The 27,251-nt window shown below is 46.4% G+C and overlaps 1 protein-coding gene across 1 annotated transcript; it reads right to left on the bottom strand.

Moving 5' to 3' along the window:
* Window positions 1-1,924: 1,924 nt before the first annotated feature.
* On the bottom strand, window positions 1,925-4,245 carry LOC123082324 (1-aminocyclopropane-1-carboxylate synthase 1). Its single transcript, XM_044504678.1, has 4 exons — window positions 3,940-4,245; window positions 3,712-3,843; window positions 3,452-3,612; window positions 1,925-3,304 (listed from the first exon to the last, which is right to left on the bottom strand). The coding sequence occupies exons 1-4, from the start codon at window positions 4,108-4,110 to the stop codon at window positions 2,311-2,313; spliced, it is 1,458 nt and encodes a 485-aa protein (XP_044360613.1). The 5' UTR covers window positions 4,111-4,245; the 3' UTR covers window positions 1,925-2,310.
* Window positions 4,246-27,251: the final 23,006 nt, after the last annotated feature.

Here is a 27,251-nt window from a genome sequence, read left to right as displayed (position 1 = left end):
TCAGTTTAAACTAATTAAAACCACCACAAGAATTATTTGCCGCAAAAAAAGAACCACCACCATAATTATGAAACGGAGGGAGTAGCTTGTTAAAACTCCTTCATGTTTTTCTGTAATGATAATCGATGGGAAACCCCTTTTGCTAAAAAACACACCAGAGCACTTTATTTCAAAGAGCACTCTATCAAATTTCACATAATATTTTTAAGTCTTATTAGAGAACCGCCGCGAGCTAAAAAACAATCATAGGCTCCGGATGTGTGGACTTTTTTAGCACATGTTCCACGTCTGGTTCCACCATGCACAATATGACCTTTATCTCCTTCTAGAAGTTTCTCCACTTCTCGGTTTTCTCCGCCGCCCATGTAGGTCGGCGCCACCTGACAATGTCGATGCCGCTAGTTGACTATTACTGGATTCGGCATGCGGTCCTGGTCAGCGCCTTGTCTGGACACTAGGGTCATGCGGGAAAGGGGGGACGAGCTTCCGACGTATGAAGATAAGCGACAATACACCCATGTCTAAGTCGCGTGGAGAGATGGGGAAGGGCAGGGGATTTGATGCATACAAGGAATATTGCGGAGGAAGCTGCAAACATATGATCAGGGCTAAGCACAATCTGACGGCTTGTTAGGCAGGCGATTTTTTCTTTTGAAAAGGAGGATTACCCCTAGCCTCTGCATCTGGACGATGTATGCAGTCATTTTATTAATTATTCACAAAGACCTTATAAAGTGGTGCATCAGGTAGTCTGAAGCCATCATCTTAGCAACATCTGTCGCTATTTTTATCCACTTGATGAAGGGGTGCTGATAGTCCGAGGCTAATATCAAACAGATACCGCACCAAAGCCTAACATCTAAAGCCGGATGCCCCAACCAAGTCACATACCGGGTTTGGGGCGCAAACCGGTCTGACGCACTCTCATGTGTCGTTGTCACCGTCCTCCACCGATCATTCTTCAGAGCAGATACTAACGCACTGACCTTGTCAAGCCTTTTTGTCATCGACGCCACCATGACGCCAGACAGCCTCCTCCTCCTGCGCGAGTCCATCTCCACACATCGGACGCCGAGTCTCCACTGCGTCATGCCGCCGATATCAGTCGCTATCAATGTTTAAGATGAATCACCGCTCCACCAAAAAAGCCTTTCCCTGGTCCCTCGTGCCCGTGTACACCTTCAAAAATGACGTCCCAAGAGGGAAACGACACCAGAACGCCGCCGTCATTCGTTAGGCGGGCGATCAGGATGCCCTATCAGGCATCGCCTAATTTTAGGGGGCTCCCAATCAAATTCCCCATAACCCTGTTTGGTAGGAAGACATTTCCACCGGCATGCCACCTCCTCCCACTATCGTCATTTTTCGTCATCGTCAATGTACCACTCCATCTGGCCCCTAGCCCTGATTTCCTTCTAGTTTTTTTAGTGAATTTCACGACTACTAATTTCTTTCTTGTCCCCCAAGAAGAAGAACGAGTTCTCGAAAAGAAAAGCTAAAAGTAGGAGAAGAAGAAGAAGAAGGAGGAGGAGGAGGAGAAGCAACGTGCTCCGGGCAAAACCCATACGCTATCTGTGGCCCAGCAGCTTCATTTTTGTTCGGTTTGCGCGGGGCGGACCACACGGACCTTTCAACCGCAAGCTGCTGCGTGGCGCGCGCGTCCGAATGTCCACCAACGCTCCGTTTGTTTAAGCAAAGGTGGTCACAGCCGCTACCGCTAGCTCGTGGTGGCATGTGGGCGACGACGCCGCGCGCCGGCCGTAATTAAAGACAACATATCATCATTATTAGCCCGAGATCGAGCGTGGACTGGTTTAGCAACATGGAGGGCTACTTTGCAGCTGACAATTGAGCATTGGAAACGCCGCTCTCCAAGCGGTTTGACTTCACGTGACAGCGACCGATGTAACGAGGGAGCGAGATGTAAAGTAGTAGTAGTGTAGTATTTTATTGACCATGTAGTAACCGGCAACAATAATAGTACAGCGAACAACCGGGGTACTCCGCAGAACACTCCAGCCAAAAATACACGATCCGATACCGGTGCATCGATCGATGGCTAGCTCCTATACTAGCGCGAAATGTAGATACAACAGTGCTCCTCGGGCAGCCGTGGAAGGTGCTCCGAGGAAAAAATGGCGGTATGCAGCAGAAGTAGGGGAAGAAACTAAAGGAATTGATCGGCTACTAGCTACTAGCGTAGTAGCGCTATGTACTGATCATGGCCATGGCCATAAGCTGGCTCCAAGGCGCACGTGATCCGTGGTAATGCGGCGGTAATGCTTCGCTAGCTATGCGGTGGTGGTCCGTCTACCGCTCGGCCTTCCTGTCGGCGAAGCCCGGGGTGAGCCGGAGCGCCCACTTCATGTTCATGGCGAGCGGGCAGCTCATGCTCCTGGCGGGGCCGGCGGCGCGGCGCAGTGCGGCGGGTGCGGCCTTGAAGCTGCAGGTCTGGACGAACTCCCTCAGGCGCTGCATGGCGACGTCGAGCGTCTTGGCGGACATGTTGGCGAAGCAGACGCGGAACCACCCGGGCTCGCTGCAGTGGCACGACGACCCCGGCGAGATGTTGAGCCCGACGTCGAACACCACCTTCTTCCACAGCGTCATCTCCCCCTCGAACGACCGGGCGTGCATCAGGTGGCTCATGTTCACCCAGCAGAAGAGCCCCGCGTTGCTCTCCAGGCACGCAATGCCGATCTCCTTGAGCCCGTCCACCAGCTGGTCGTGCCGCTCCTTGATCCGCCTCTTGTTCTCGGCGAGGTACCTGCGGGTGAAGTCCTTGTCCCCGAGGAGCGCGGCGAGGAGGTACTGCGTCTGGGAGGAGACGAGCCCGAAGCTTGACATCTTGGTCGCCGCCGAGACCACGGCGGGGTTGGAGGAGTAGATGGCGCCCACGCGGAAGCCAGGGAGGCCGAGGTCTTTGGAGAGGCTGTACACGACGTGGACGCGGTCGTCCAGCGTGTAGTCGGCGGCGAGCGGGGCGCGCGCGGCCAGGACCTCGAGGACGCTGACGAAGCCCGGCTCGGAGAATGCCGTGCCGGAGTATATCTCGTCGCTGACGAGGTGGATGCCCTTAGCGGCGACGAAGTCGACGATCATCTCGAGGTCGGCGCGCGGGACGGCGGTGCCGAGCGGGTTGGAGGGGTTGGTGATGAGCACGCCCTTGACGCGCAGGCGGCGCTTCTGGGCGCGGCGGTATGCGTCGTCCAGGGCGGAGCGCGTCACCCGGAAGCCGTTGGCGCTCGTGCAGTGCACCGGTACGATCTCGGCTCCGGTGCGCCACTTGAGGTCACGGTCGAACCTGCATGCGTAAGCAAGGTTATTAGCCATGTGTACTTGTTGTCACTGTTAAAAGGCTATGATGGAACATGCACGTCGCACATGGGCAGGCGCCGCCGGGCGCGCAACGTGGAGAAAAATGTCGATCGAGAGACGGCACGGCGCATACCCTGGGTAGTACGGCGTGGGGATGAGGAATGCGTCGCCCTGGTCGGCGAGGCAGAACATGAGCGCCTCGTTGGCCGAGGTGGCGCCGGCGGTGAGCACGATGTTGCTGGGGTCGAACGCCACCCTGAAGTCTCTCTGCTCCGACATGAACCTCGCCAATGCCTGAGCAAAGTCACGTGCGTCAGTCTTTGACCGCATTGATTCATTCAAAGCTTGATTAGAATGGCTGCCGGGGAGTGTGCCAAGTGGCCGGGGAATTACATTTTTGAAGGCCGGGAGGCCGTGGTAGTCCTGGAAGAGCGCGAGCTCGCGGAAGACGGACGCGGCTCCCCGGCGGAGGCCGAGCGCGTCGGGGTTCTTCTCCAGCCACTCCTCCACCAGGTCGAACGACAGCTGCACGGCGCGCACGAGCTGAATTTGTCAGAGACAGGCAGAGACAATGGCGAGCTAGCTTCTCCAGCCACTTAGAATTTGTCTGTATGTACGTACCTGGTTCTCGGCGAGGCCCATCTGGATGATGCCGCCGGGGTTGGTGGTGGGGTGGTAGGGGTTCTTCTCATACTCCTCCCATCCCAGGAAGTAGGACGAGTCCTGGCCGTGGGTGTTGCATCCGGCCTTCTTGGACAGCAGCTGCGGCTCGTCGGCGACCTTGTTCACCATCTCGTCAGCCGGTCAAGGAATGCTGCGCGCGTGTTTGGCTGTGTTTGAAACCGGGGGCTCGCTGGAGGCGACGGAGCTGAGCTGCGATCGAGTGTTCTGGTCAAAGACTGAGCTAGAGAAGAGAAGAAGAGGAGTGAGGAGGCAGTGGCTGATGTCTAACTTGGGAGCCGAGCTATATATATAGCGGAGGGGGGCGGGGGTGTGCAGGTGGCGTCACCGTTCTTAACACGGAGTTTTTAGCTCTTTTTTTTTGAGACATACGGAGTTTTTAGTGGGGCGGGGCGGGTTAACGTCAGAACAGCCCAGCCCAGTTAGCAGAGCACAAGCAATACTCTTGTGCGTGTGTTGCTGCCGGTTGGAGGCCATCGTCGCAAAGCCATCCGCGGTTTCCTCCTGCTGCAGACCAACAGTGTAGGTTCTCTCTAATATTGGTACTGAATAGAGCATCTTCTTTTTGGAGGGCTGCCTGTGCCGTAGTCCACTGATTTTACCTTCTGAACTGTGGCTAGATGCTTGTATCAGCACATGGGATCCACGTACGCTTGCGACGTGTGCCGGTGTCTGCTTACTGACACAAGTAAGGAAATGAAATACTACAGTACAGTACTTTTTTTTTGGCCAAAAGAAAAGCCGACATGCGCTGTTGAATTAGTCCGCCCTGGATCTCGAGACGATGTGGACAAGCCAGCCGATCGCCCGAAGCGCGAGACAGGAGCAACTGGAGGGAAACAGGAAAAGAATGAGACAGTACATTTTTCAAGAAAATGACGGCAGAGGTGCGCTCGCGTACGCCTGCTGGTCTGCATTTGGCTTCCTCAGGCTATCTATACGTTCTCGGTGTAGTAGTAAGCAACTTTGCGATTTAGTTTCGCCCAATCAGCATACGGCGCACGGCGGGGTGGATGCTCCAATAACGGCTGTGGCTTATCTGAACTGCATTCGCATCTGGTTCGGGAAAAGGTGGTGTGGTGTGAGAGTATTTTATTAATGCGTGTGTAGTGCGATCCTTGGCTGTTAAACGGCTGACACCTAGCTAGCTCGGACTGAAACCGGTTATTCATGCACGCGGGCAAGCTATGCTCCTGTGACACGGGAAATCGTGTCGTCAACAACTCCTCGAGCTCGTTATTACACCATCATATATATCAATATATGTCAATGTGGTACCCTCCAAAATTGCGCGACGACGGCATGGGCATGGCTCAGTCTCACTTGAATGTCAGTTGGACTTCTGTTTGGCCCCCTTTTAATAATGCTACTACTGACTTGTTGAAAATTGGCCATTCTACCGACGCTTACTGTCTTGGTCACCGACTACAGGATTAGCAACTGACTTTTAGTAATATAAGTACAACGGGCACCCAAACCAGGCGACGGCCACTGGTTTTGACGTAACAAGATCGTTGCTTTTAACTTTGAATGACGAACTGCCCTGGATCCCACATAAATGACGTAACAGGTCCACTGCGAGTTCCATATTAATAATAAGATAAACAAAATGTTCAAGTATTAGGACGGATGCGATCATACGAAGGCGTCGAGATAACGTTCTTTTTAGGGCACCGAGATATCTTAATTGAGCGGTGCTCTGCTTAGTTAATTTAAAGTAAATTGATCGGGAAATTTGTCACATCTTGTACTTTTTTAGTTAAGTCTCCGCATTTTCTCCGTCAATAACCAGATCTACATTTTCTTAGCAAATGCCATCTCTTCAACACGCTAGGTCGATTATTTAATAATAGCAGTTTATTTTATGGATGGCTTAAGCATCCTTAGGGCATTTCTAACCGATCCCTTATCCGGCCGTAAGGGAGTAAATTTGATTATAATTTTTCTCCTCTAAATCGCACCTGGCCGATTCCTTATAACGGTTAGTTGAGTAAATTTTTTAGGGTTAATTAAATAAATGTCACTACAATTATGACGATTCATAAAAATGCCACTGCAATTTCCAAATTTTGAAAATGCCACTGCAATGTTTGCAAACTTTGAGAAACGCCACAGCAGACTTCGTAAAATGCCACTGAAAATGGCATGAAGTGGCATTTTTCAAAATTTGAAAATTGCAGTGGCATTTCTCGGAATCGTCAAATTTAGAGTGACATTTATCAAATTAACCCAATTTTTCACTCCATTCAAGTTCTTCTCCTTATATTTAGTTTGGCTAGCGGCGGCCGAGTAAATTTTTTCCCACTCTCTCTTCTTCTCCCCCTCGCCCTGCCTCCGGTGTGACCCCCCCCCCAATCTGTGGCCTTCCCTCCTCCCGATGGCCGGACGCAGTGATCCGTGCCGCAACACCCGCGGGTCGTCGTCCGCGGCCGCTTCTTCGAGCTGTCGCCGCCGCTCGGCTAATTCTGCCCGCCTGCGCGACTCCCGCCCCAATTCGCCGCCCTCCCTCCTCCCATTGGCCGGACGCGGTGACCCCCGATCCGCAGAGCGGATCTGCGCCGCCACACCCGTGGGTCGTCATCTGCGGTCACTTCCTCGAGCCGCCGCTGCTCGGCCGATCCACCCACCGGCACGCCCCTCACGCGATTTGTAGACTTCCAGGACCTACCTCCGTCGCGACCGCCAACAAGGACCTACATGGGCGTTCGACGGCGGTCGTGGGGGACGTGGGTGGCTGAAATCACCGACTGCGAGACCCACAAGCGGATGTGGGTCGGCTTATTCCACCCGGCCGAGCTCGCGGCCATAGAATACGACCGGTGGCAGGTCCGGTTCCACGGCCGCGATGCGAGGCTCAAGTTCCCCTTCGACACGGCTCCGGTCGACCTCGTCCCGGTGGAGCCTGGTGTGGTGAGCGCTCGGATGGCGCGGGAGGACCGAGAGGCGAGGGAGCGCCTCGAAGCCAACGCAGCCGACAAGGATTACATGGATGAGCTCCGTCGGCAGTACCTGGTGCTCGTGGAGGCGGAGCGGACGATATTCGCCTTCAATGATGGAGAAATTTACGTCATCTTGGACGACGAGGGTGGCAATAAGGGCGGCGGCAACGAGGAGGACGGGAACACGGGCGGCGAGGTTGGCGGCAAGGACGAGACCGACATCGAGGAGTGGCGGAGCGTCTTCCCCGACAACGACGACAGCTAGACCGGCCCGGACCCAGCTCGCACCGAGGGTGGCCTCACCTGGAAGGATTGGCTTGACCTCCACTTCAGCCGAAATTAGTTTAAGTTTTGTTCTAGTTTAAATTTATGTTTAATGTTCGGTTGTGAGAACTTTTTATGTTGAACTTTATGTTGAAATGTATCATCTTTCGGTTAAAAGTTGATTGAATTTGTGCAAATTTAATTTTACTCTGCTAACTTTAGGGGATCGACTAGGTGCGGTGAAATTTTAGTGGAGTATATATACTTCACTAAGGTATGTACTCTGCTAACTTTTAGGAGATCGGTTAGAAATGCCCTTAAATAACAAAGTGATACAGGGTGTACACCAGAGTATGTGTGATTGCACATAACATTCTATATAGCATACTAGCTTTGATTAGAGTCGTATATATGATTACCCAAGTCCTTGTTACAGGTATACCATGCCAATTTTGCACCAATTTCAAATATGACAACTGAACTGGCTCGTAGGAAAACAATTTCTTCCTGAATTTTTTTGTTTGCATATGCCAATTTATAGCACATGTGTCACAAACAATATTGAAGAACTGACAAGTCCTAAACATGGTATAGTGCTCATCTTTTTCCTGAATTTACTTCAGGATTTTCTTCGCTATTCTTCAAGTGAGAGATGGCTGATCCCGTTGATTATGAGGGGTCTGTGGTGAATTCATCAATCACAAGATTTGTCAGCTCTCGAGGGTGCTCATAGGTGTGTACTCAGATTTTCTCGAAGGATCTCTCGCTAAATGGGGTTTTTCCACGAGATGGATTTCTCTAGATCAGTTAAATACTCTGTGAAGTTTAACTGAAAGATTTTGAATTCTTTCACACCATCTCGAGGTTTAAGGCAAGGTGACCTGTTATCTCCATTTTTATTTCTATTCGTTATTAATGCATTGTTTGCTTTGGTGAACAATTCAGTAAGAGAAGATAGATTGGAAGGAGTAAAAATATGCCATAGGGCACCGATGATCTCTCATTTGTTATTTGCAGATGATTCTCTTCTATTTTTCGCTCTAATCAGCAGCATGCATGTTTGGTGAAAGGCTTGTTGAACAGTTACGCGATGTCAACGGGACAACTGATCAACCACTCAAAATGTTCCATCCTTTTTGCTTATAATTGCATGTCTGGGGTGTTAGATGAAGTGAAGAGTACTTTAGAGATAACCCAAATAGTGTTTGACCCAAAGTGTATTGGTTTGTCGATCCCTGATAGAAGAATTAAGAATGGTATGTTTGAAACTTTGAAGGCTAGCCTCAGTAAAAGGTTGGTAGACTAGAGTGAAAAATATGTCTCTTCAGAGAACAAGGAGATCTTGATCAAAGGTGTTGCACAAGACATTCCTACATATGTTATGAGCGTCTTTCGGCTTCGTGTTTCTGTCTGTGATGACCTTACATACATGATTAGATAGTACTTGTGGGGAGTGGAGAATGGAAAAAATAAAATGGCATGGCTTAGTTGGGAGAAAATGATACTGCCTAAAGGAAAGGGAGGCATGGGCTTTGGGGATATGCAGGTTTTCAACCAAGAAGTACTTGCAAAGGAGGCTTGGCGTCTACTAGATGCCCATGAGAGCCTATGTGCTAGGCAACTACGTGCAAAATATCATCCTAATCCTAATGGTCACCTCCTTGACATGGTATTTACAGGAAATGCTTCGACTGTTTGAAGTATTGAATATGGTCTAGAATTGTTGAAAAAAATGTGTTATTTGATGACTTGGAAACGGTGAATGTATTAGAACATGGAGAGATCCTTGGATCCCGAAAGGTCCCATTTTTAAGCCTGTTACCCCAAAATAAAATTGTAGGGTTATTTTTGTGGCTGGCTTTTTGAATGAGCAGGGAGCATGGAATACAACATCTCCTACAAGAACACTTTTGGCAGATGGACGTGGACAGAATTCTGAAGATCAGAACATCACTACGGCAGTGGGTGGACTTTAAATCATGGAAACTAGAGCGTAATGACCGTTTTTTGGTATGGAGCACTTATAAGCTAGCCACATCTGATCATTATGAGGCGTTCACTCGTTGTGGAAGCTAATGTTGCGTGCTGATGTTCCTTAAAAAATGAAAACGATAGCCCAGAAAGCTTCTGTCAGCGCACTAGCTACAATGTTGGGAAAAGTGGAGCATCATATTGGTGTACGTGCTACATGTCCAATCTGTGGTCCTGAGGACGAATCAAGCTTCCATGCGCTTGTCACTTGTTCCCACGCACAAGAGCTATGGAAGCATATGCGGGAGGTGTGGCTGCTGCCTCTGTCAGAACGCCTCCACCATTCCGGTAGGGATTGGCTTCCTTTAGTACTTGATGGTTGTTCGGCGAATACTAGAAGCATGATCATCCTGCTAGTCTGAAGAGTTTGTAATTTACGGAATAATATAGTCCAAGGAAAGGATGCTCCTTCGACAGAAGTATCGTTCAAATTTTTTACAAAGTTATTGACGGTCCCTTGATAATGCTCACAGGTACTTTTCTGAGGAGATACTAAAGGGAAAGATGCCATTGATGAGTATTACCAGTGTACCCACTGCGCCAATACTAAAGCCTTGTGTTAGATGCCACCACCTCAGGAGAAAACAACATTACCGATTGATGGTTCCTTCTCGGTTGTGGATGGTACTACGGCGGCGGGTATGATCTTCGGAGGTATGTTATGACCCACAAGTATAGGGGATCAATTGTGGTCCATTGGATAAGTAAGAGTGTCCAACCCAACAAGGAGCAGAAGGAAATAACAAGACGTTTTCAGCAAGGTATTCTGTGCAAACTGAAATTGTCGGTAACCGATAGTTTGATAGCAAGGTAATTTGTAACGAGCAACAAGTAACAATTGTAACATGGGTGTGATACATCTCCATAGTATCTACTTTTCCAAACTCTTTTGCTCTTGTTTTGGACTCTAATTTGCATGCTTTGAATGGAACTAACCCGGACTGACGTTGTTTTCAACAGGATTGCCATGGTGTTATTTTTGTGCGGAAATAAAATTTCTCGGATTGACCTGAAAAATTACGGAAGAATTTTTGTTGAATATAAAAAAATGTTGGCATAAGAATTAACCGGAGGGGGTCCACCCAGAGGCCACAAGCTTGGGGGGTGCCCCCCTGGGGGGCGCCTAGAGGGCTTGTGGGCCCCCTAGACCTCCTCCGACCCTAACTCCAACTCTATGTAACTCTATTCGGGAGGAAAATCAGGGAGAATGATTCATCGCGTTTTACGATACAGAGCCGTTGCCTCCTCCCGTTCTTCGTCGGGAAGGCTGATCAAGAGTCTGTTCGGGGCTCCGGAGAGGTGGATTCGTCACCATCATCATCACCAATATTCCTCCATCACCAACTTCATGATGCTCACCGCCGTGCGTGAGTAATTCCATCGTAGGCTTGCTAGACGGTTATGGGTTGGATGAGATTTATCGTGCAATCGAGTTAGTTTTGTTAGGGTTTGATCCCTAGTATCCACTATGTTCTGAGATTGATGTTGCTATGACTTTGCTATGCTTAATGCTTGTCACTAGGGCCTGAGTGCCATGATTTCAGATTTGGACCTATTATGTTTTCATGAATATATTTGTGTTCTTGATCCTATCTTGCAAGTTGTGGAAACCTATTATGAGTTATGATATGCATACCCCAAGGTGACAATAATTGGGATTCTTTCTGGTGATTACCGTAGTTTGAGGAGTTCATGTATTCACTAAGTGCTAATGCTTTGTTCCGGTTCTCTACTAAAAGGAGGACTTAATATCCCTTTGTTTTCATTAGGACCCCGCTGTGATGGGAGGGTAGGACAAAAGATGTCATGCAAGTTCTTTTCATGAGCACATATGACTATATACGGAATATATGCCTACATTATATTGATGAATTGGACTAGTTCTGTGTCACCCTAGGTTATGACTGCTACATGATGAATATCATCCAACACAATTATCATTGTCGATCCATTGCCTATGAGCTTTTCACATATTGATCTTTGCTAAACTACTTTCGTTGCTACTGCTATTACAATCACTACAAAACTGCTACTGTTACTTTTGCCACTATTACCGTTACTTCCATACTACTTTGCTACTAAAAACTTTACTGCAGATATTAAGTCTTTCAGGTGTGGTTGAATTGACAACTCAACTGCTAATACTCTTGAATATTCTTTGGCTTTGTTTGGGAGCGCAGTAATTTCAAACAAAATGCTACGCACACGCAAGATCCATCTAGGTGATGCATAGCAACGAGAGGGGAGAGTGTTATCCACGTACCCTTGTAGACCGTAAGCGAAGCGTTATGAGAACGCGGTTGATGTAGTCGTACGTCTTCACGATCCGACCGATCCTAGCACCGAAGGTACGACACCTCCGCGATCTGCACATGTTCAGCTCGGTGAGGTCCCACGAACTCTAGATCAAGCTGAGGTCGAGGGAGTGTTTCTCAGCATGACGGCGTGATGACGGTGATGATGAAGTTACCGACGCAGGGCTTCGCCTAAGCTCTACAATGATATGACCAAGGTGGAAATCTGTGGAGGGGGGCACCGCACACGGCTAAACCATCAACTTGTGTGTGTATGGGGTGCCCCTCCCCCGTATATAAAGGAGGGGAGGAGGAGGCCAGTCGGCCCTAGAGGGCGCGCCAAGGGGGGACGAATCCTCCTCCAAGTAGGAGTAGGATTCCTCCTTTCCTAGTCCTACTAGGAGGGGGAAGGAAGGAGAGGGGGAGGGAGAGGGAAAGAGGGGCCACGCCCCCCTCCCCTAGTCCAATTCGGACTCCTTTGGGGGGGCACCTCCTGGCTGTTGCCCTCTCTCTCCCCTAAAGCCCACTAAGGGCCCAATAACTTCCCGAGGGGGTTCCGGTAACCCTCCGGCACTCTGGTTTTATCCGAAACCTCCCGGAACACTTCCGGTGTCCGAACATAGCCGTCCAATATATCAATCTTTATGTCTCGACCATTTCGAGACTCCTCGTCATGTCCGTGATCACATCAGGGAGTCCGAACTACCTTCGGTACATCAAAACACATAAACTCATAATACCGATCGTCACCAAACGTTAAGCGTGCAGACCCTACGGGTTCGAGAACTATGTAGACATGACGGAGACTCATCTCCGGTCAATAACCAATAGCGGAACCTGGATGCTCATATTGGTTTCTACATATTATACGAAGATCTTTATCGGTCAAACCGCATAACAACATACGTTGTTCCCTTTGTCATCAATATGTTACTTGCCCGAGATTCGATCGTCGGTATCTCAATACCTAGTTCAATCTCATTATCGGCAAGTATCTTTACTCGTTCCGTAATGCAACATTCCGTAACTAACTCATTAGTCACATTGCTTGCAAGGCTTATAGTGATGTGCATTATCGAGAGGGCCCAGAGATACCTCTCCGATACACGGAGTGACAAATCCTAATATTGATCTATGTCAACTCAACAAACACCATTGGAGACACATGTAGAGCTTCTTTATAGTCACTCAGTTATGTTGTGACGTTTGATAGCACACTAAGTGTTCCTCCGGTATTCGGGAGTTGCATAATCTCATAGTCATAGGAACATGTATAAGTTATGGAGAAAGCAATATCAACAAACTAAACGATCTCGTGCCAAGCTAACGGATGGGTCAAGTTAATCACATCATTCTCTAATGATGTGATCCCGTTCATCAAATGACAAGTCTTTGTCCATGGCTAGGAAACTTAACCATCGTTGATTAACGAGCTAGTCAAGTAGAGGCATACTAGTGACACTCAGTTTGTCTATGTATTCACACATGTACTAAGTTTTTGGTTAATATAATTCTAGCATGAATAATAAACATTTATCATTATATAAGAAAATATAAATAACAACTTTATTATTGCCTCTAGGGCATATTTCCTTCAATCTCCCACTTGCACTAGAGTCAATAATCTAGATTACATTATAATGATTCTAACACCCATGGAGTCTTGGTGCTGGTCATGTTTTGCTCGTGAGAGTGGCTTAGTCAACGAGTCTGCAACATTCAGATCCATATGTATCTTGCAAATCTCTATGTCTCCCTCCTTGACTTGATCGCGGATGGAATTGAAGCGTCTCTTGATGTGCTTGGTTCTCTTGTGAAATCTGGATTCCTTTGCCAAGGCAATTGCACCAGTATTATCACAAAAGATTTCCATTGGACCCGATGCACTAGGTATGACACCTAGATCATGTTGGGGAACGCAGTATTTCAAAAAAAATCCTACAATCACATAAGATCTATCTAGGAGATGCATAGCAACGAGCGGGGAGAGTGTGTCCACGTACCCTCGTAGACCAAAAGCAGAAGCGTTTAGTAACGCAATTGATGTAGTCGAACGTCTTCGTGATCCAACCGATCCAAGTACCGAACGCATGACACCTCCGCGATATGCACACGTTCAGCTCGGTGACGTCCCTCGAACTCTTGATCCAGTTGAGGCCGAGGGAGACTTTCGTCAGCACGACAGCGTGGTGACGGTGATGATGAAGTTGCCGACGCAGGGCTTCGCCTAAGCACTACGATAATATGACCGAGGTGGAAAACTATGGAGGGGGGCACTGCACACGGCTAAGACAAATCTTGGAGTGCCTTTGGGGTGCCCCCTGCCTACGTATATAAAGGAGGGAGGAGGAGGAGGCCGGCCTAGGAGGGGCGCGCCTATAGGGGGAGTCCAACTAGGATTCCCAATCCTAGTTGGAGTCCCCTTCCTTTTCCAAGAGGGGAGAGGGGGAAGGAGTAGGAGAGGGAAAAGGAAAGAGAGGGGGGCGCCGCCCCTTCCCTAGTCCAATTCGGACTTGCCATGGGGGCGCGCGGCCAACCCTTGAGGCCCTTCTCTCCTTTTCTGTATGGCCCATTAAGGCCCACTACTTCCCCCGGCGAATTTCCATAACTCCCCGGTACTCCGAAAAATACCCGAATCACTCGGAACCTTTCCGATGTCCGAATATAGCCTTCCAATATATCGATCTTTACATCTCAACCATTTCGAGACTCCTCGTCATGTCCGTGATCTCATCCGGGACTCGAACAACCTTCGGTACATAAAATCACATAACTCACAATACAAATCGTCATTGAACGTTAAGCGTGCGGACCCTACGGGTTTGAGAACTATGTAGACATGACCGAGACACATCTCCGGTCAATAACCAATAGCGGAACCTAGATGCTCATATTGGCTCCTACATATTCTATGAAGATCTTTATCGGTCAAACCGCATAACAACATACGTTATTCCCTTTGTCATGGGTATGTTACTTGCCCGAGATTCGATCGTCGATATCATCATACTATCGGAGTAATGGGCCACGGGTAGCCTAACCCGAGTCCCTGAGCCTTTCAAGACATCGGGGCTGGCTGCGCCCCTCAAGACATCAAGAAGAAGTGCCGCCTTCTAGTGGCCGACTGTCCTAAGCGGCCAGCGGCCAGAAGGCGGCTGAGCTCAAGAAGGCGGCTCCAAGACGGGCCGACTTACTGCAAGCAGCCTCTAGAGAGGCCGGCTCCTAGCAGGCGGCCCACCACGCCCTCAGAGTCCGCGCTCCCATTAAGAAGACGAGATAGGGTGAGGCTACAGTGTACCCCATCACCCCCATAACCAGGGTCGGGCGTGGCCACAGTGCTCCGTAAAGGCGGAGATCTCTGCCTGTACGTGGCACTGTTGCCACTCCATCCCTGACATCCCTGCTGGTAGGCAGAGCAGGACTAGGGGCGTTAGTATATGTATTCACACATGTACTAACTTTCCGGTTAATAAAATTCTAGCATGAATAATAAACATTAATCATGATATAAGGAAATATAAATAACAACTTTATTACTGCCTCTAGGGCATATTTCCTTCAGTCTCGCACTTGCACTAGAGTCAATAATCTAGTTCACATCGTCATGTGAATAGTTCACATCTTTATGTGATTTGTTCACATCTTCATGTGACTAATACCCAAAGGGTTTACTAGAGTCAATAATCTAGTTCACATCGCTATGTGATTAACACACAAAGAGTGATCATGTTTTGCTTGTGAGAGAAGTTTAGTCTATGGGTCTGCAACATTCAGATCCGTATGTATTTTGCAAATTTCTATGTCTACAATACTCTGCACGGAGCTACTCTAGCTAATTGCTCCCACTTTCAATATGTATCTAGATCAAGACTTAGAGTCATCTAGATCGGTGTCAAAAGCTTGCATCGACATAACTCTTTACGACGAACTCTTTTATCACCTCAATAATCGAGAAATATTTCCTTAGTCCTCTAAGTATAATTTTGACCGTTGTCCAATGATCTACTCCTAGATCACTATTGTACTCCCTTGCAAAAATCATGCTAAGGCATACAATAGGTCTGGTACACAACATAGCATTATAGAACCTATGATTGAGGCATAGGGAATGACTTTTCATTCTCTTTCTATTTTCTGCCATGGTCGGGTTTTGAATCTTTACTCAACTTCACACCTTGCAACACAGGGAAGAACTCCTTCTCTGACTGTTCCATTTTGAACTACTTCAAAAACATGTCAAGGTATGTACTCATTGAAAAATTTATCAAGCGTCTTGATCTATCTCTACAGATCTTGATTCCCAATATGTAAGCACCTTTACCGAGGTCTTTCATTGAAAAATTCTTATTCAAGTATCCTTTTATGCTATCCAGAAATTCAGTATCATTTCCGATCAACAATATGTCATCCACATATAATATCAGAAATGCTACAGAGCTCCTACTCACTTTTCTTGTAAATATAGGTTTCTCCAAAAGTATGTATAAAACTATATGCTTTGATCAACTCATCAAAGCGTATATTCCAACTCCGATATGCTTGCACCAGTCCATAGATGGATCGCTGGAGCTTGCACACTTTGTTAGCACCTTTAGGATTGGCAAAACTTTCTTGTTGTATCATATACAACTCTTCTTTAAGAAATCCATTAAGGAATGCAGTTTTGACATCCATTTGCCAGATTTCATAAAATGTGGCAATTGCTAACATGATTCGGACAGACTTAAGCATCGTTGCGAGTGAGAAAATCTCATCGTAGTCAACACCTTGAACTTGTCGAAAACTTTTTTTCGACAATTCGAGCTTTGTAGATAATAACACTACTATCAGCGCCCGTCTTTCTCTTGAAGATCCATTTATTCTCAATGGCTTGTCGATCAACGGGCAAGTCCACCAAATTCCACACTTTGTTCTCATACATGGATTCTATCTCAGATTTCATGGCCTCAAGTCATTTTGCGGAATCTGGGATCATCATCGCTTTCTCATGGTTCGAGGTTCATCATGGTCAAGTAACATGACCTCTTGAACAGGATTACCATACCACTCTAGTGCGGATCTTACTCTGGTTGACCTACGAGGTTCGACAGTAACTTGATTAGAAGTTTTCATGATCATCATCATTAGTTACCTCATTAATTGGTGTAGGAATCACTGGAACTGATTTCTGTGATGAACTACTTTCCAATGAGGGAGCAGGTACAATTACCTCATCAAGTTCTACTTTCCTCCCACTCACTTCTTTCGCGAGAAACTCCTTCTCTAGAAAGGATCCACTCTTAGCAACAAAGATCTTGCCTTCAGATCAGTGATAGAAGGTGTACCCAATAGTTTCTTTTGGGTATCCTATGAAGACACACTTCTCTGATTTGGGTTTGAGCTTATCAGGTTGAAACTTTTTCACATAATCATCGAGAAAAGATAGCTTAGGTTTCTTGCTAAACCACAGTTCATACGGTGTCATCTCAACGGATTTTTAGATGGTGGCTTATTTAACGTGAATGCAGCTATCTCTAATGCATAACCCCAAAAGGATAGTGGTAATTCGTTAAAAAACATCATAGATTGCACCATATCTAATAAAGTACGATTATGACGTTTGGACACACCATTACATTGTGGTGTTCCAGGTGGTGTGAGTTGCGAAAGTATTCCACATTGTTTCAAATGAAGACCAAACTCGTAACTCAAATATTTGTTTCCGCAATCAGATCATAGAAACTTTATTTTCTTATTACGACGATTTTCCACTTTACTCTAAAATTCTTTGGACTTTTCAAATGTTTTAGACTTATGTTTCATCAAGTAGATATACCCATATCTGCTCAAATCATCTGTGAAGGTCAGAAAATAATGATACCCCCCGCGAGCCTCAACACTAATTGGATCGGACACATCAGTATGTATTATTTCCAGCAAGTCTGTTGCTCGCTCCATTGTTCCAAAGAACGGAGTCTTAGTCATCTTGCCCATGAGGCATGGTTCACAAGCATCAAGTGATTCATAATCAAGTGATTCCAAAAGTCCATTAGCATGGAGTTTCTTCATGCGCTTTACACCAATATGACCTAAACGGCAACGCCACATATAAGTTGTACTATCATTATTAACTTTGCATCTTTTGGCTTCAGTATTATGAATATGTGTATCACTACGATCGAGACTCAATAAACCATTTATATTGAGTGTATGACCATAGAAAGTTTTATTCATGTAAATAGAAGAACAATTATTCTTTGACTTAAATTAATAACCATATTGCAATAAACACGATCCAATAATATTTATGCTCAACGCAAACACCAAATAACATTTATTTTAGGTTCAACACTAATCTTGAAGGTAAAGGGAGTGTGTGATGGTGATCTTATCAACCTTGGAATCACTTCCAACACATATCATCACCTCGCCCTCAACTAGTCTCTGTTCAATTTGCAATTCCTGTTTCGAGTTACTAATCTTAGCAACTGAACCGGTATCAAATACCCTGGGGTTACTATTGTTGGAAATATGCTCTAGAGGCAATAATAAATTAGTTATTATTATATTTCATTGTTCATTATAATCGTTTATTATCCATGCTAGAATTGTATTGATAGGAAACTCAGATACATGTGTGGATACATAGACAACACCATGTCCCTAGTAAGCCTCTAGTTGACTAGCTCGTTGATCAATGGATGGTTACGGTTTCCTGACCATGGACATTGGATGTCGTTGATAACGGGATCACATCATTAGGAGAATGACGTGATGGACAAGACCCAATCCTAAGCATAGCACAAGATCGTATAGTTTGTCTGCTAAAGCTTTTCTAAATGTCAAGTATCTTTTCCTTAGACCATGAGATTGTGCAACTCCCGGATACCGTAGGAATGCTTTGGGTGTACCAAATGTCACAACGTAACTGGGTGGCTATAAAGGTACACTACAGGTATCTCCGAAAGTGTCTATTGGGTTGGCACGAATCGAGACTGGGATTTGTCACTCCGTGTAAACGGAGAGGTATCTCTGGGCCCACTCGGTAGGACATCATCATAATGTGCACAATGTGACCAAGGAGTTGATCACGGGATGATGTGTTACGGAACGAGTAAAGAGACTTGCCGGTAACGAGATTGAACGAGCTATGGGGATACCGACGATCGAATCTCGGGCAAGTAACATACCGATAGACAAAGGGAATTGAATACGGGATTGATTGAATCCCCGACATCGTGGTTCATCCGATGAGATCGTCGTGGAACATGTGGGAGCCAACATGGGTATCCAGATCCCGCTGTTGGTTGTTGGCCGGAGAGGTGTCTCGGTCATGTCTGCATGGTTCCCGAACCCATAGGGTCTACACACTTAAGGTTCGGTGACACTAGAGTTGTTATGGGAAATAGTATGTGGTTACCGAAGGTAGTTCAGAGTCCCGGATGAGATCCCGGACGTCACGAGGAGTTCCAAAATGGTCCAGCGGTGAAGATCGATATATTGGACGAAGGGTATTGGAGTCCGGAAGTGTTCCGGAGGTACCAGGCTATGGCCAGCATGACCGAAAGGTGTTTCGGGAGCCCCGACAAGTGTTGGAGGGCCTCATGGGCCAAAGGGGAAGGGGCAAACCAGCCCACTAAGGGTTGGTGTGCCCCCACATCCTTTCCCATGTTACTTGGGGAGGTGGGGCTCCTCCACCTGGCTTGGGAGGCAAGCCTCCACCTTCTTGGCTTGGGGGGCAAGTCTCCCTAGGATTTTCCCTAGGGAGATCCAATCTGCCTAGCCGCCGCCCCCTAGGGGAAACCCTAGGGCGCCCCCCTCTCCCCTTGCCCCTATATATAGTGGAGGGGTGGGAGGGCAGCCGCGACCTCTTCCCTGGTGCAGCCCTCCCTCCTCCTCCTCCTCCATGGTGCTTGGCGAAGCCCTGCCGGAGAACCACAAGCTCCTCCACCACCACGCCGTCGTGCTGTTGGACTTCTCTCTCAACTTCTCCTCTCCCCTTGCTGGATCAAGAAGGAGGAGACGTCCCCGGGCTGTACGTGTGTTGAACGCGGAGGCGCCGTCCGTTCGGCCGCTTGATCGGATCTTCCGCGATTTGAATCGCCGCGAGTACGACTCCATCAACCGCGTTCTTGTAACGCTTCCGTGTCGCGATCTACAAGGGTATGTAGATGCACTCCCCTTCCCCTCGTTGCTAGATTACTCCATAGATTGATCTTGGTGACACGTAGGAACATTTTGAAGAATTACTACGTTCCCCAACAGTGGTATCAGAGCCAGGTTTATGCGTAGTTTCTATGCACGAGTAGAACACAAGTTGTTGTGGGCGTCGATTTTGTCAATTTACTTGTCGTTACTAGTCTTATCTTGATTCGGCGGCATCGTGGGATGAAGCGGCCCGGACCGACCTTACATGTACGCTTACGTGAGACTGGTTCCACCGACTGACATGCACTAGTTGCATAAGGTGGCTAGAGGGTGTTTGTCTCTCCCACTTTAGTTGGATCGGATTCGATGAAAAGGGTCCTTATGAAGGGTAAATAGAAATTGGCATATCACGTTGTGGTTTTGGCGTAGGTAAGAAACGTTCTTGCTAGAAACCTATAGCAGCCACGTAAAAACTTGCAACAACAATTAGAGGACGTCTAACTTGTTTTTGCAGCATATGCCGTGTGATGTGATATGGCCAAAAGGATGTGATGAATGATATATGTGATGTATGAGATTGATCATGTTCTTGTAATAGGAATCACGACTTGCATGTCGATGAGTATGACAACCGGCAAGAGCCATAGGAGTTGTCTTAATTTATTTATGACCTGCGTGTCAACATAAATGTCATGTAATTACTTTACTTTATTGCTAAAGCGTTAGCCATAGTAGTAGAAGTAATAGATGACGAGACAACTTCAAGAAGACACAATGATGGAGATCATGATGATGGAGATCATGGTGTCATGCCGGTGACAACGATGATCATGGAGCCCCGAAGATGGAGATCAAAAGGAGCAAATGATATTGGCCATATCATGTCACTATTTGATTGCATGTGATGTTTATCATGTTTTACATCTTATTTGCTTAGAACGACGGTACCTTAAATAAGATGATCCCTCGCAATAAATTCAAGAAAGTGTTCCCCCTAACTGTGCACCGTTGCGAAGGTTCGTTGTTTCGAAGCACCAGTGATGATCGGGTGTGATAGATTCTAACGTTCGAATACAACGGGTGTTGACGAGCCTAGCATGTACAGACATGGCCTCGGAACACATGCGAAACACTTAGGTTGACTTGACGAGCCTAGCATGTACAGACATGGCCTCGGAACACGGAAGACCGAAAGGTCGAACATGAGTCGTATAGAAGATACGATCAACATGAGATGTTCACCGTTGATGACTAGTCCGTCTCATGTGATGATCGGACACGGCCTAGTCGATTCAGATCATGTGTCACTTAGATGACTAGAGGGATGTCTATCTGAGTGGGAGTTCATTAAATAATTTGATTAGATGAACTTAATTATCATGAACATAGTCTAAATTGTCTTTGCAAATATGTTGTAGATAAATAGCTCACGTTGTAGCTCCCTGTTTCAATACGTTCCTAGAGAAAGACCAAGTTGAAAGATATTGTAAGCAATGATGCGGACTGGGTCCGTCGTCCGAGGAGTGTCCTCACTGCTACACAGAAGGCTTACGTCTTTGATGCACCGCTCGATGTGCAAACCCCTACAACGTCGTCTATGGATGTTGTGAACACCTGACACACACATCATGATGACTACTTGATAGTTTAGTGCAACATACTTTATGGCTTAGAATCGGGATTCCAATGACGTTCTGAATGCCATAAGACATATGAGATGTTCCAAGAGCTGAAATGGGGATTTCAGGCTCATGTCCGTGTTGAGAGGTATGAGACCTCTGACAAGTTCTTTTGCCAACAAGATGGAGGAGAATAGCTCAGCTAGTGAGCATGTGCTCAAAATGTCTGGGTGCTACAATCACTTAAATCAAGTGGGAGTTAAACTCCCATATAAGATAGTGATTGATAGAGTTCTCTAGCCACTATCACTAAGCTACTAGATCTTCGTGATGAACTATGGCATGCAAGGGATGGAGATGATCCCGGAGCTGTTCGCGGTGCTTAAGACCGCAAAAGGTAGAAATCAAGAAGGAGCATCAAGTGTTGATGGTTTAACAAGACCACTGGTTTCAAGAAGGGCAAGGGCTAGAAGGGAAACTTCATGGACGGCAAACCAGTTGCGCTCCAGTGAAGGAACCCAAGGTTGAACCCAAACCCGAGACTAAGTGCTTCTATTGTAAGGGGAACGGTCACTGGTAGCGGAATTACCCCAAATGCATGGTAGATAAGAAGGCTAGAAACTTCAACAAAGTATATACGTGTTATTAATGTGTACCTCACTAGTACTCCTGGTAGCACCTGGGTATTGGATACCGGTTCAGTTGCTATTATTGGTGACTTGAAGAAAAAGCTACAGAGTAAACGGAGACTGGCTAAGGGCGAGGTGACGATGTGTGTTGGAAGTGTTTCCAAAGTTGATAAGATCACCATCGCACGCTCCATCTGCCTTCGGGATTAGTATTGAACCTAGATAAATGTTATCAGGTGTCTACGTTGAGCATGAACATGATTAGATCATGTTCATTGCAATACGATTATTCATTTAAGTTAGAGAATACTGGTTATTCTGTTTACATGAATAATACCTTTCATGGTCATGCACCCTATGTAAATGGTTCATTGAATCTCGGTCGTGGTAATACACATGTTCACGCCAAAAGATGGAGAATTAATAATGATAGTACCACTTTCTTGTGGCACTGCCGCTTAGGTCATATTGGCGTAAGATGCATGAAGAAACTCCATGCTGATGGATGTTTGGAGTCACTTGATTTTGAATCGCTTGACACATGCGAGCCATGCCTCATGGGCAGGATGACTAAGACCCCGTCTTCAGGTACAATGAAACGGGCAAGTGACTTGTTGGAAATCATACATGTTGATGCGTGTGATCCAATGAGAATTGAAGCGTGCGGTGGATATCACTATTGCTCATCTTCACTGACGATTTGAGTAGATATAGGTATATTTACTTAATGAAGCACAAGTCTAAAACATTTGAAAGGTTCAAGCGATTTCAAAGTGAAGTTAAGAACCATCATAACAAGAAGATCAAATTCCTACGATCTGATCAATGAGAATTTCTGAGTTATGAGTTTGGCAATCACTTAAGACATTGTGGAATTGTTTCATAGTTGAAGCCACCTGGAACACTACAGGGTAATGGTGTGTCCGGACGTCGTAATCGAACCTTATGAGATATGGTGCGATCTATGATATCTCTTACCGATCTACCACTATTATTTTGAGGTTATGCATTAGAGACAACTGCATTCACTTTAGATAGGACACCATATAAGTCCGTTGAGACGACGTCGTGTGAACATTGGTTTGGCAAGAAACCAAAGTTATCGTTTCTTAATGTTTGGGGCTGCAATGCTTAAGGCTTTAGCCGGAGAAGCTCGAACCCAAAGCGGACAAACACATCTTCATAGGAAACCCAAAGGTGACAGTTGGGTACACCTTCTATCTCAGATCCGAGGGCAAATTGTTTGTTGCTAAGAACGGGTCCTCTCGAAAGAATTGAGTGGGAGGAAGATAGAACTTGATGAGGTTGTCGAACCTTTACTTCAACCAGAGAGTGATGCAACACATAAAGATGTTTTCTGTGACGCCTACGTCTGTTGAATAGGAAGTTAATGATAGTGATCATGAAGCTTCAGATCAAGTTGCTATCGAACCTCATAGGTCGACAAGGATATGTACTACTCCTGAGTGGTATGGTAATCATGTCTTAGATATCATGTTGTTGGACAACAATGAACCTACGAGCTATGGAGAAGTGATGGTGGGCCCGTATTCCGACAAATGGTTAGAAGCCATGAAATTCGAGATAGGATCCATGTATCAGAACAAAGTATGGACTTTGGTGGACTTGCCCGATGATCGGCAAGCCATTGAGATAAATGGATCTTTAAGAAGAAGACGGACGTGGACGGTAATGTTACCGTCTATGAAGCTCGACTTGTGGGAAAGAGTCTTCTCACAAGTTGAAGGAGTTGACTACGATGAGAATTTCTCACCCGTAGCGATGCTTAAGTCCATCGGAATCATGTTAGCATTAGCTGTATTTTTCGATTATGAAATCTAACAGATGGATGTCAAAACAAGTTTTCTTACCAGTTTTCGTAAGAAAAAGTTGTATGTGATACAATAAAAGGTTTTGTCGATCCTAAGGATGCTAAAAGGTATGCTGGCTCCAACAATCCTTCTATGGACTAGAGCAAGCATCTCGGAGTCGGAATATATATGCTTTGATGGAGTGATCAATGCTTTTAGGTTTATACAATGTTTGCTAGAAACTTGTATTTACAAGAAAGTGAGTGGGAGCACTAAAACATTTCTGATAAGTATATGTGGATGACATATTGTTGATCCAAAATAATGTAGAATTTCTAGAAAGCATAAACGGTTGTTTGAAGAGCATTTTTCAAAGGAAGACCTGGATAAAGCTGCTTACATATTGGGCATCAAGATCTATAGAGATAGATCAAAACGCCTGATGATACTTTCAAAGAACGCACACCTTGACATGTTTTTGAAGGAGTTCAAAATAGATCAGTCAAAGAAGGGGTTCTTACCTGAGTTGTAAGGTGTAAAGTTGAGCAAGACTCGAAGATTGACCACGACAGAAGAAAGAGGAAGGACGAAGGTCATCCCCTATGCTTTTGCAATAGGCTCTATACGGTATGCCATGCTGAGTACCGCACCTGATGTGTGCCTTGCCACATGTCTGGCAAGAGGGTACAAAGGTGATCTAGGAGTAGATCACCAGATAGCGGTCAAAATTATCCTTAGAGGAATAAGGAAATGTTTCTTGGTTATGGAGATGATAAAGAGTTCGAAGTAAAGAGTTATGTCGATGCAAGCTTAACACCTATCCGGATAGCTCTGAGTAGAGATACCGGATACGTATAATGGAGCAACAATTTGGAATAGCTCCAAGTGGAACGTGGTAGTAGCATCTATGATATGACATAAAGTTTTGCGAAATACATAGGGATCTGAATATGGCAAGACCCGTTGACTACAACCTCTCTCACAAGCATAACATGATCAAACCCAGAACTCATTGAGTGTTAATCACATAGTGATGTGAACTAGATTAGTGACTCTAGTAAACTCTTTGGATGTTGGTCACATGGCGATGTGACCTATGAGTGTTAATCACATGGCGATGTGAACTAGATTATTGACTCTAGTGCAAGTGGGAGACTGTTGGAAATATGCTCTAGAGGAAATAATAAATTAGTTATTATTATATTTCATTGTTCATGATAATCGTTTATTATCCATGCTAGAATTGTATTGATAGGAAACTCAGATACATGTGTGGATACATAGACAACACCATGTCCCTAGTAAGCCTCTAGTTGACTAGCTCGTTGATCAATGGATGGTTACTGTTTCCGGACCATGGACATTGGATCTCGTTGATAACGGGATCACATCATTAGGAGAATGATGTGATGGACAAGACCCAATCCTAAGCCTAGCACAAGATCGTATAGTTCGTCTGCTAAAGCTTTTCTAAATGTCAAGTATCTTTTCCTTAGACCATGAGATTGTGCAACTCCCAGATACCGTAGGAATGCTTTGGGTGTACCAAACGTCACAACGTAACTGGGTGGCTATAAAGGTGCACTACGGGTATCTCCAAAAGTGTCTGTTGGGTTGGCACGAATCGAGACTGGGATTTGTCACTCCGTGTAAACGGAGAGGTATCTCTGGGCCCACTCGGTAGGACATCATCATAATGTGCACAATGTGACCAAGGAGTTGATCACGGGATGATGTGTTACGGAACGAGTAAAGAGACTTGCCGGTAACGAGATTGAACAAGCTATGGGGATACCGACGATCGAATCTCGGGCAAGTAACATACCGATAGACAAAGGGAATTGAATACGGGATTGATTGAATCCCCGACATCGTGGTTCATCCGATGAGATCATCGTGGAACATGTGGGAGCCAACATGGGTATCCAGATCCCGCTGTTGGTTATTGGCCGGAGAGGTGTCTCGGTCATGTCTGCATGGTTCCCGAACCCATAGGGTCTACACACTTAAGGTTCGGTGACACTAGAGTTGTTATGGGAAATAGTATGTGGTTACCGAAGGTAGTTCGGAGTCCCGGATGAGATCCCGGACGTCACAAGGAGTTCCGGAATGGTCCAGCGGTGAAGATCAATATATTGGACGAAGGGTATTGGAGTCCGGAAGTGTTCCGGAGGTACCAGGCTATGGCCAGCATGACCGAAAGGTGTTTCGGGAGCCCCGACAAGTGTTGGAGGGCCTCATGGGCCAAAGGGGAAGGGGCAAAACCAGCCCACTAAGGTTTGGTGCGCCCCCCACACCCTTTCCCACGTTACTTGGGGAGGTGGGGCGCCTCCACCTAGCTTGGGAGGCAAGCCTCCACCTTCTTGGCTCGGGGGGCAAGTCTCCCTAGGATTTTCCCTAGGGAGATCCAATCTGCCTAGTCGCCGCCCCCTAGGGGAAACTCTAGGGCGCCTCCCCCTCTCCCCTTGCCCCTATATATAGTGGAGGGGTGGGAGGGCAGCCGCGACCTCTTCCCTGGCGCAGCCCTCCCTCCTCCTACCTTCTCCTCCTCCTCCATGGTGCTTGGTGAAGCCCTGTCGGAGAACCACAAGCTCCTCCACCACCACGCCGTCGTGCTGTTGGACTTCTCCCTCAACTTCTCCGCTCCCCTTGCTGGATCAAGAAGGAGGAGACATCCTCGGGCTGTACGTGTGTTGAACGCGGAGGCGCCGTCTGTTCGGCGCTTGATCGAATCTTCCGCGATTTGAATCGCCGCGAGTACGAATCCATCAACCGCGTTCTTGTAACTCCTCCGTGTCGCGATCTAGAAGGGTATGTAGATGCACTCCCCTTCCCCTCATTGCTAGATTACTCCATTGATTGATCTTGGTGACACGTAGGAAATTTTTTAATTATTACTACGTTCCCCAACAACTATGAAGACTAGTAAAGTACACATCAATAACATGGATATCAAATATACTTTTGTTCACTTTGCCATCCTTCTTATCCGCCAAGTATTTTGGGTAGTTCTACTTCGAGAGACCATTCCCTCTGCAGTAGAAGCACTCAGTTTTAGGCTTAGGTCTAGCTTTGGGCTTCTTCACGGGAATGTCAACTTGCTCGCCATTCTTCTTGAAGTTCCCTTTCTTTCCCTTGCCCATTTTACTTGAAACTTGTAGTCTTGTCAACCATCAACACTTGATGCTTTTTCTTGATTTCTACCTTCGCCAATTTTAGCATCGCGAAGAGCTTGGGAATCGTTTCCATTATCCCTTGCATATTATAGTTCATCACAAAGTTCTAGTAACTTGGTGATAGTGTCTAGAGAAATCTGTCAATCACTATCTTATCTGGAAGATTAACTCCCACTTGATTCAAGTTATTGTAGTACTTAGACATTCTAAGCACATGCTCACTAGCTGAGCTATTCTCCTCCGTCTTGTAGGCAAAGTACTTGTCAGAGGTCACATACCTCTTAACACGGGCATAAGTTTGAATTACCAATTTCAGCTCTTGGAACATCTTATATGCTCCGTTGCATTCAAAACATTTTTGA

The sequence above is a fragment of the Triticum aestivum genome, chromosome 4A (genome assembly GCF_018294505.1).
Source record: "Triticum aestivum cultivar Chinese Spring chromosome 4A, IWGSC CS RefSeq v2.1, whole genome shotgun sequence".
Classification (NCBI taxonomy): Eukaryota; Viridiplantae; Streptophyta; class Magnoliopsida; order Poales; family Poaceae; genus Triticum; species Triticum aestivum.
The sequence above is the reverse complement of the archived record's forward strand: the minus strand, read 5'-3'. Positions and strand labels throughout refer to the sequence as shown.

Coding starts and splice junctions, on each gene's coding strand:
- LOC123082324 (XM_044504678.1), bottom strand. CDS start 4,110: ATGGTGAACAAGGTCGCCGACGAGCCGCAGCTGCTGTCCAAGAAGGCC. Junction 3,613..3,711: donor GCCTCCCGGCCTTCAAAAAT/GTAATTCCCCGG, acceptor GACTTTGCTCAG/GCATTGGCGAGGTTCATGTC. Junction 3,305..3,451: donor CCCACGCCGTACTACCCAGG/GTATGCGCCGTG, acceptor TTACGCATGCAG/GTTCGACCGTGACCTCAAGT.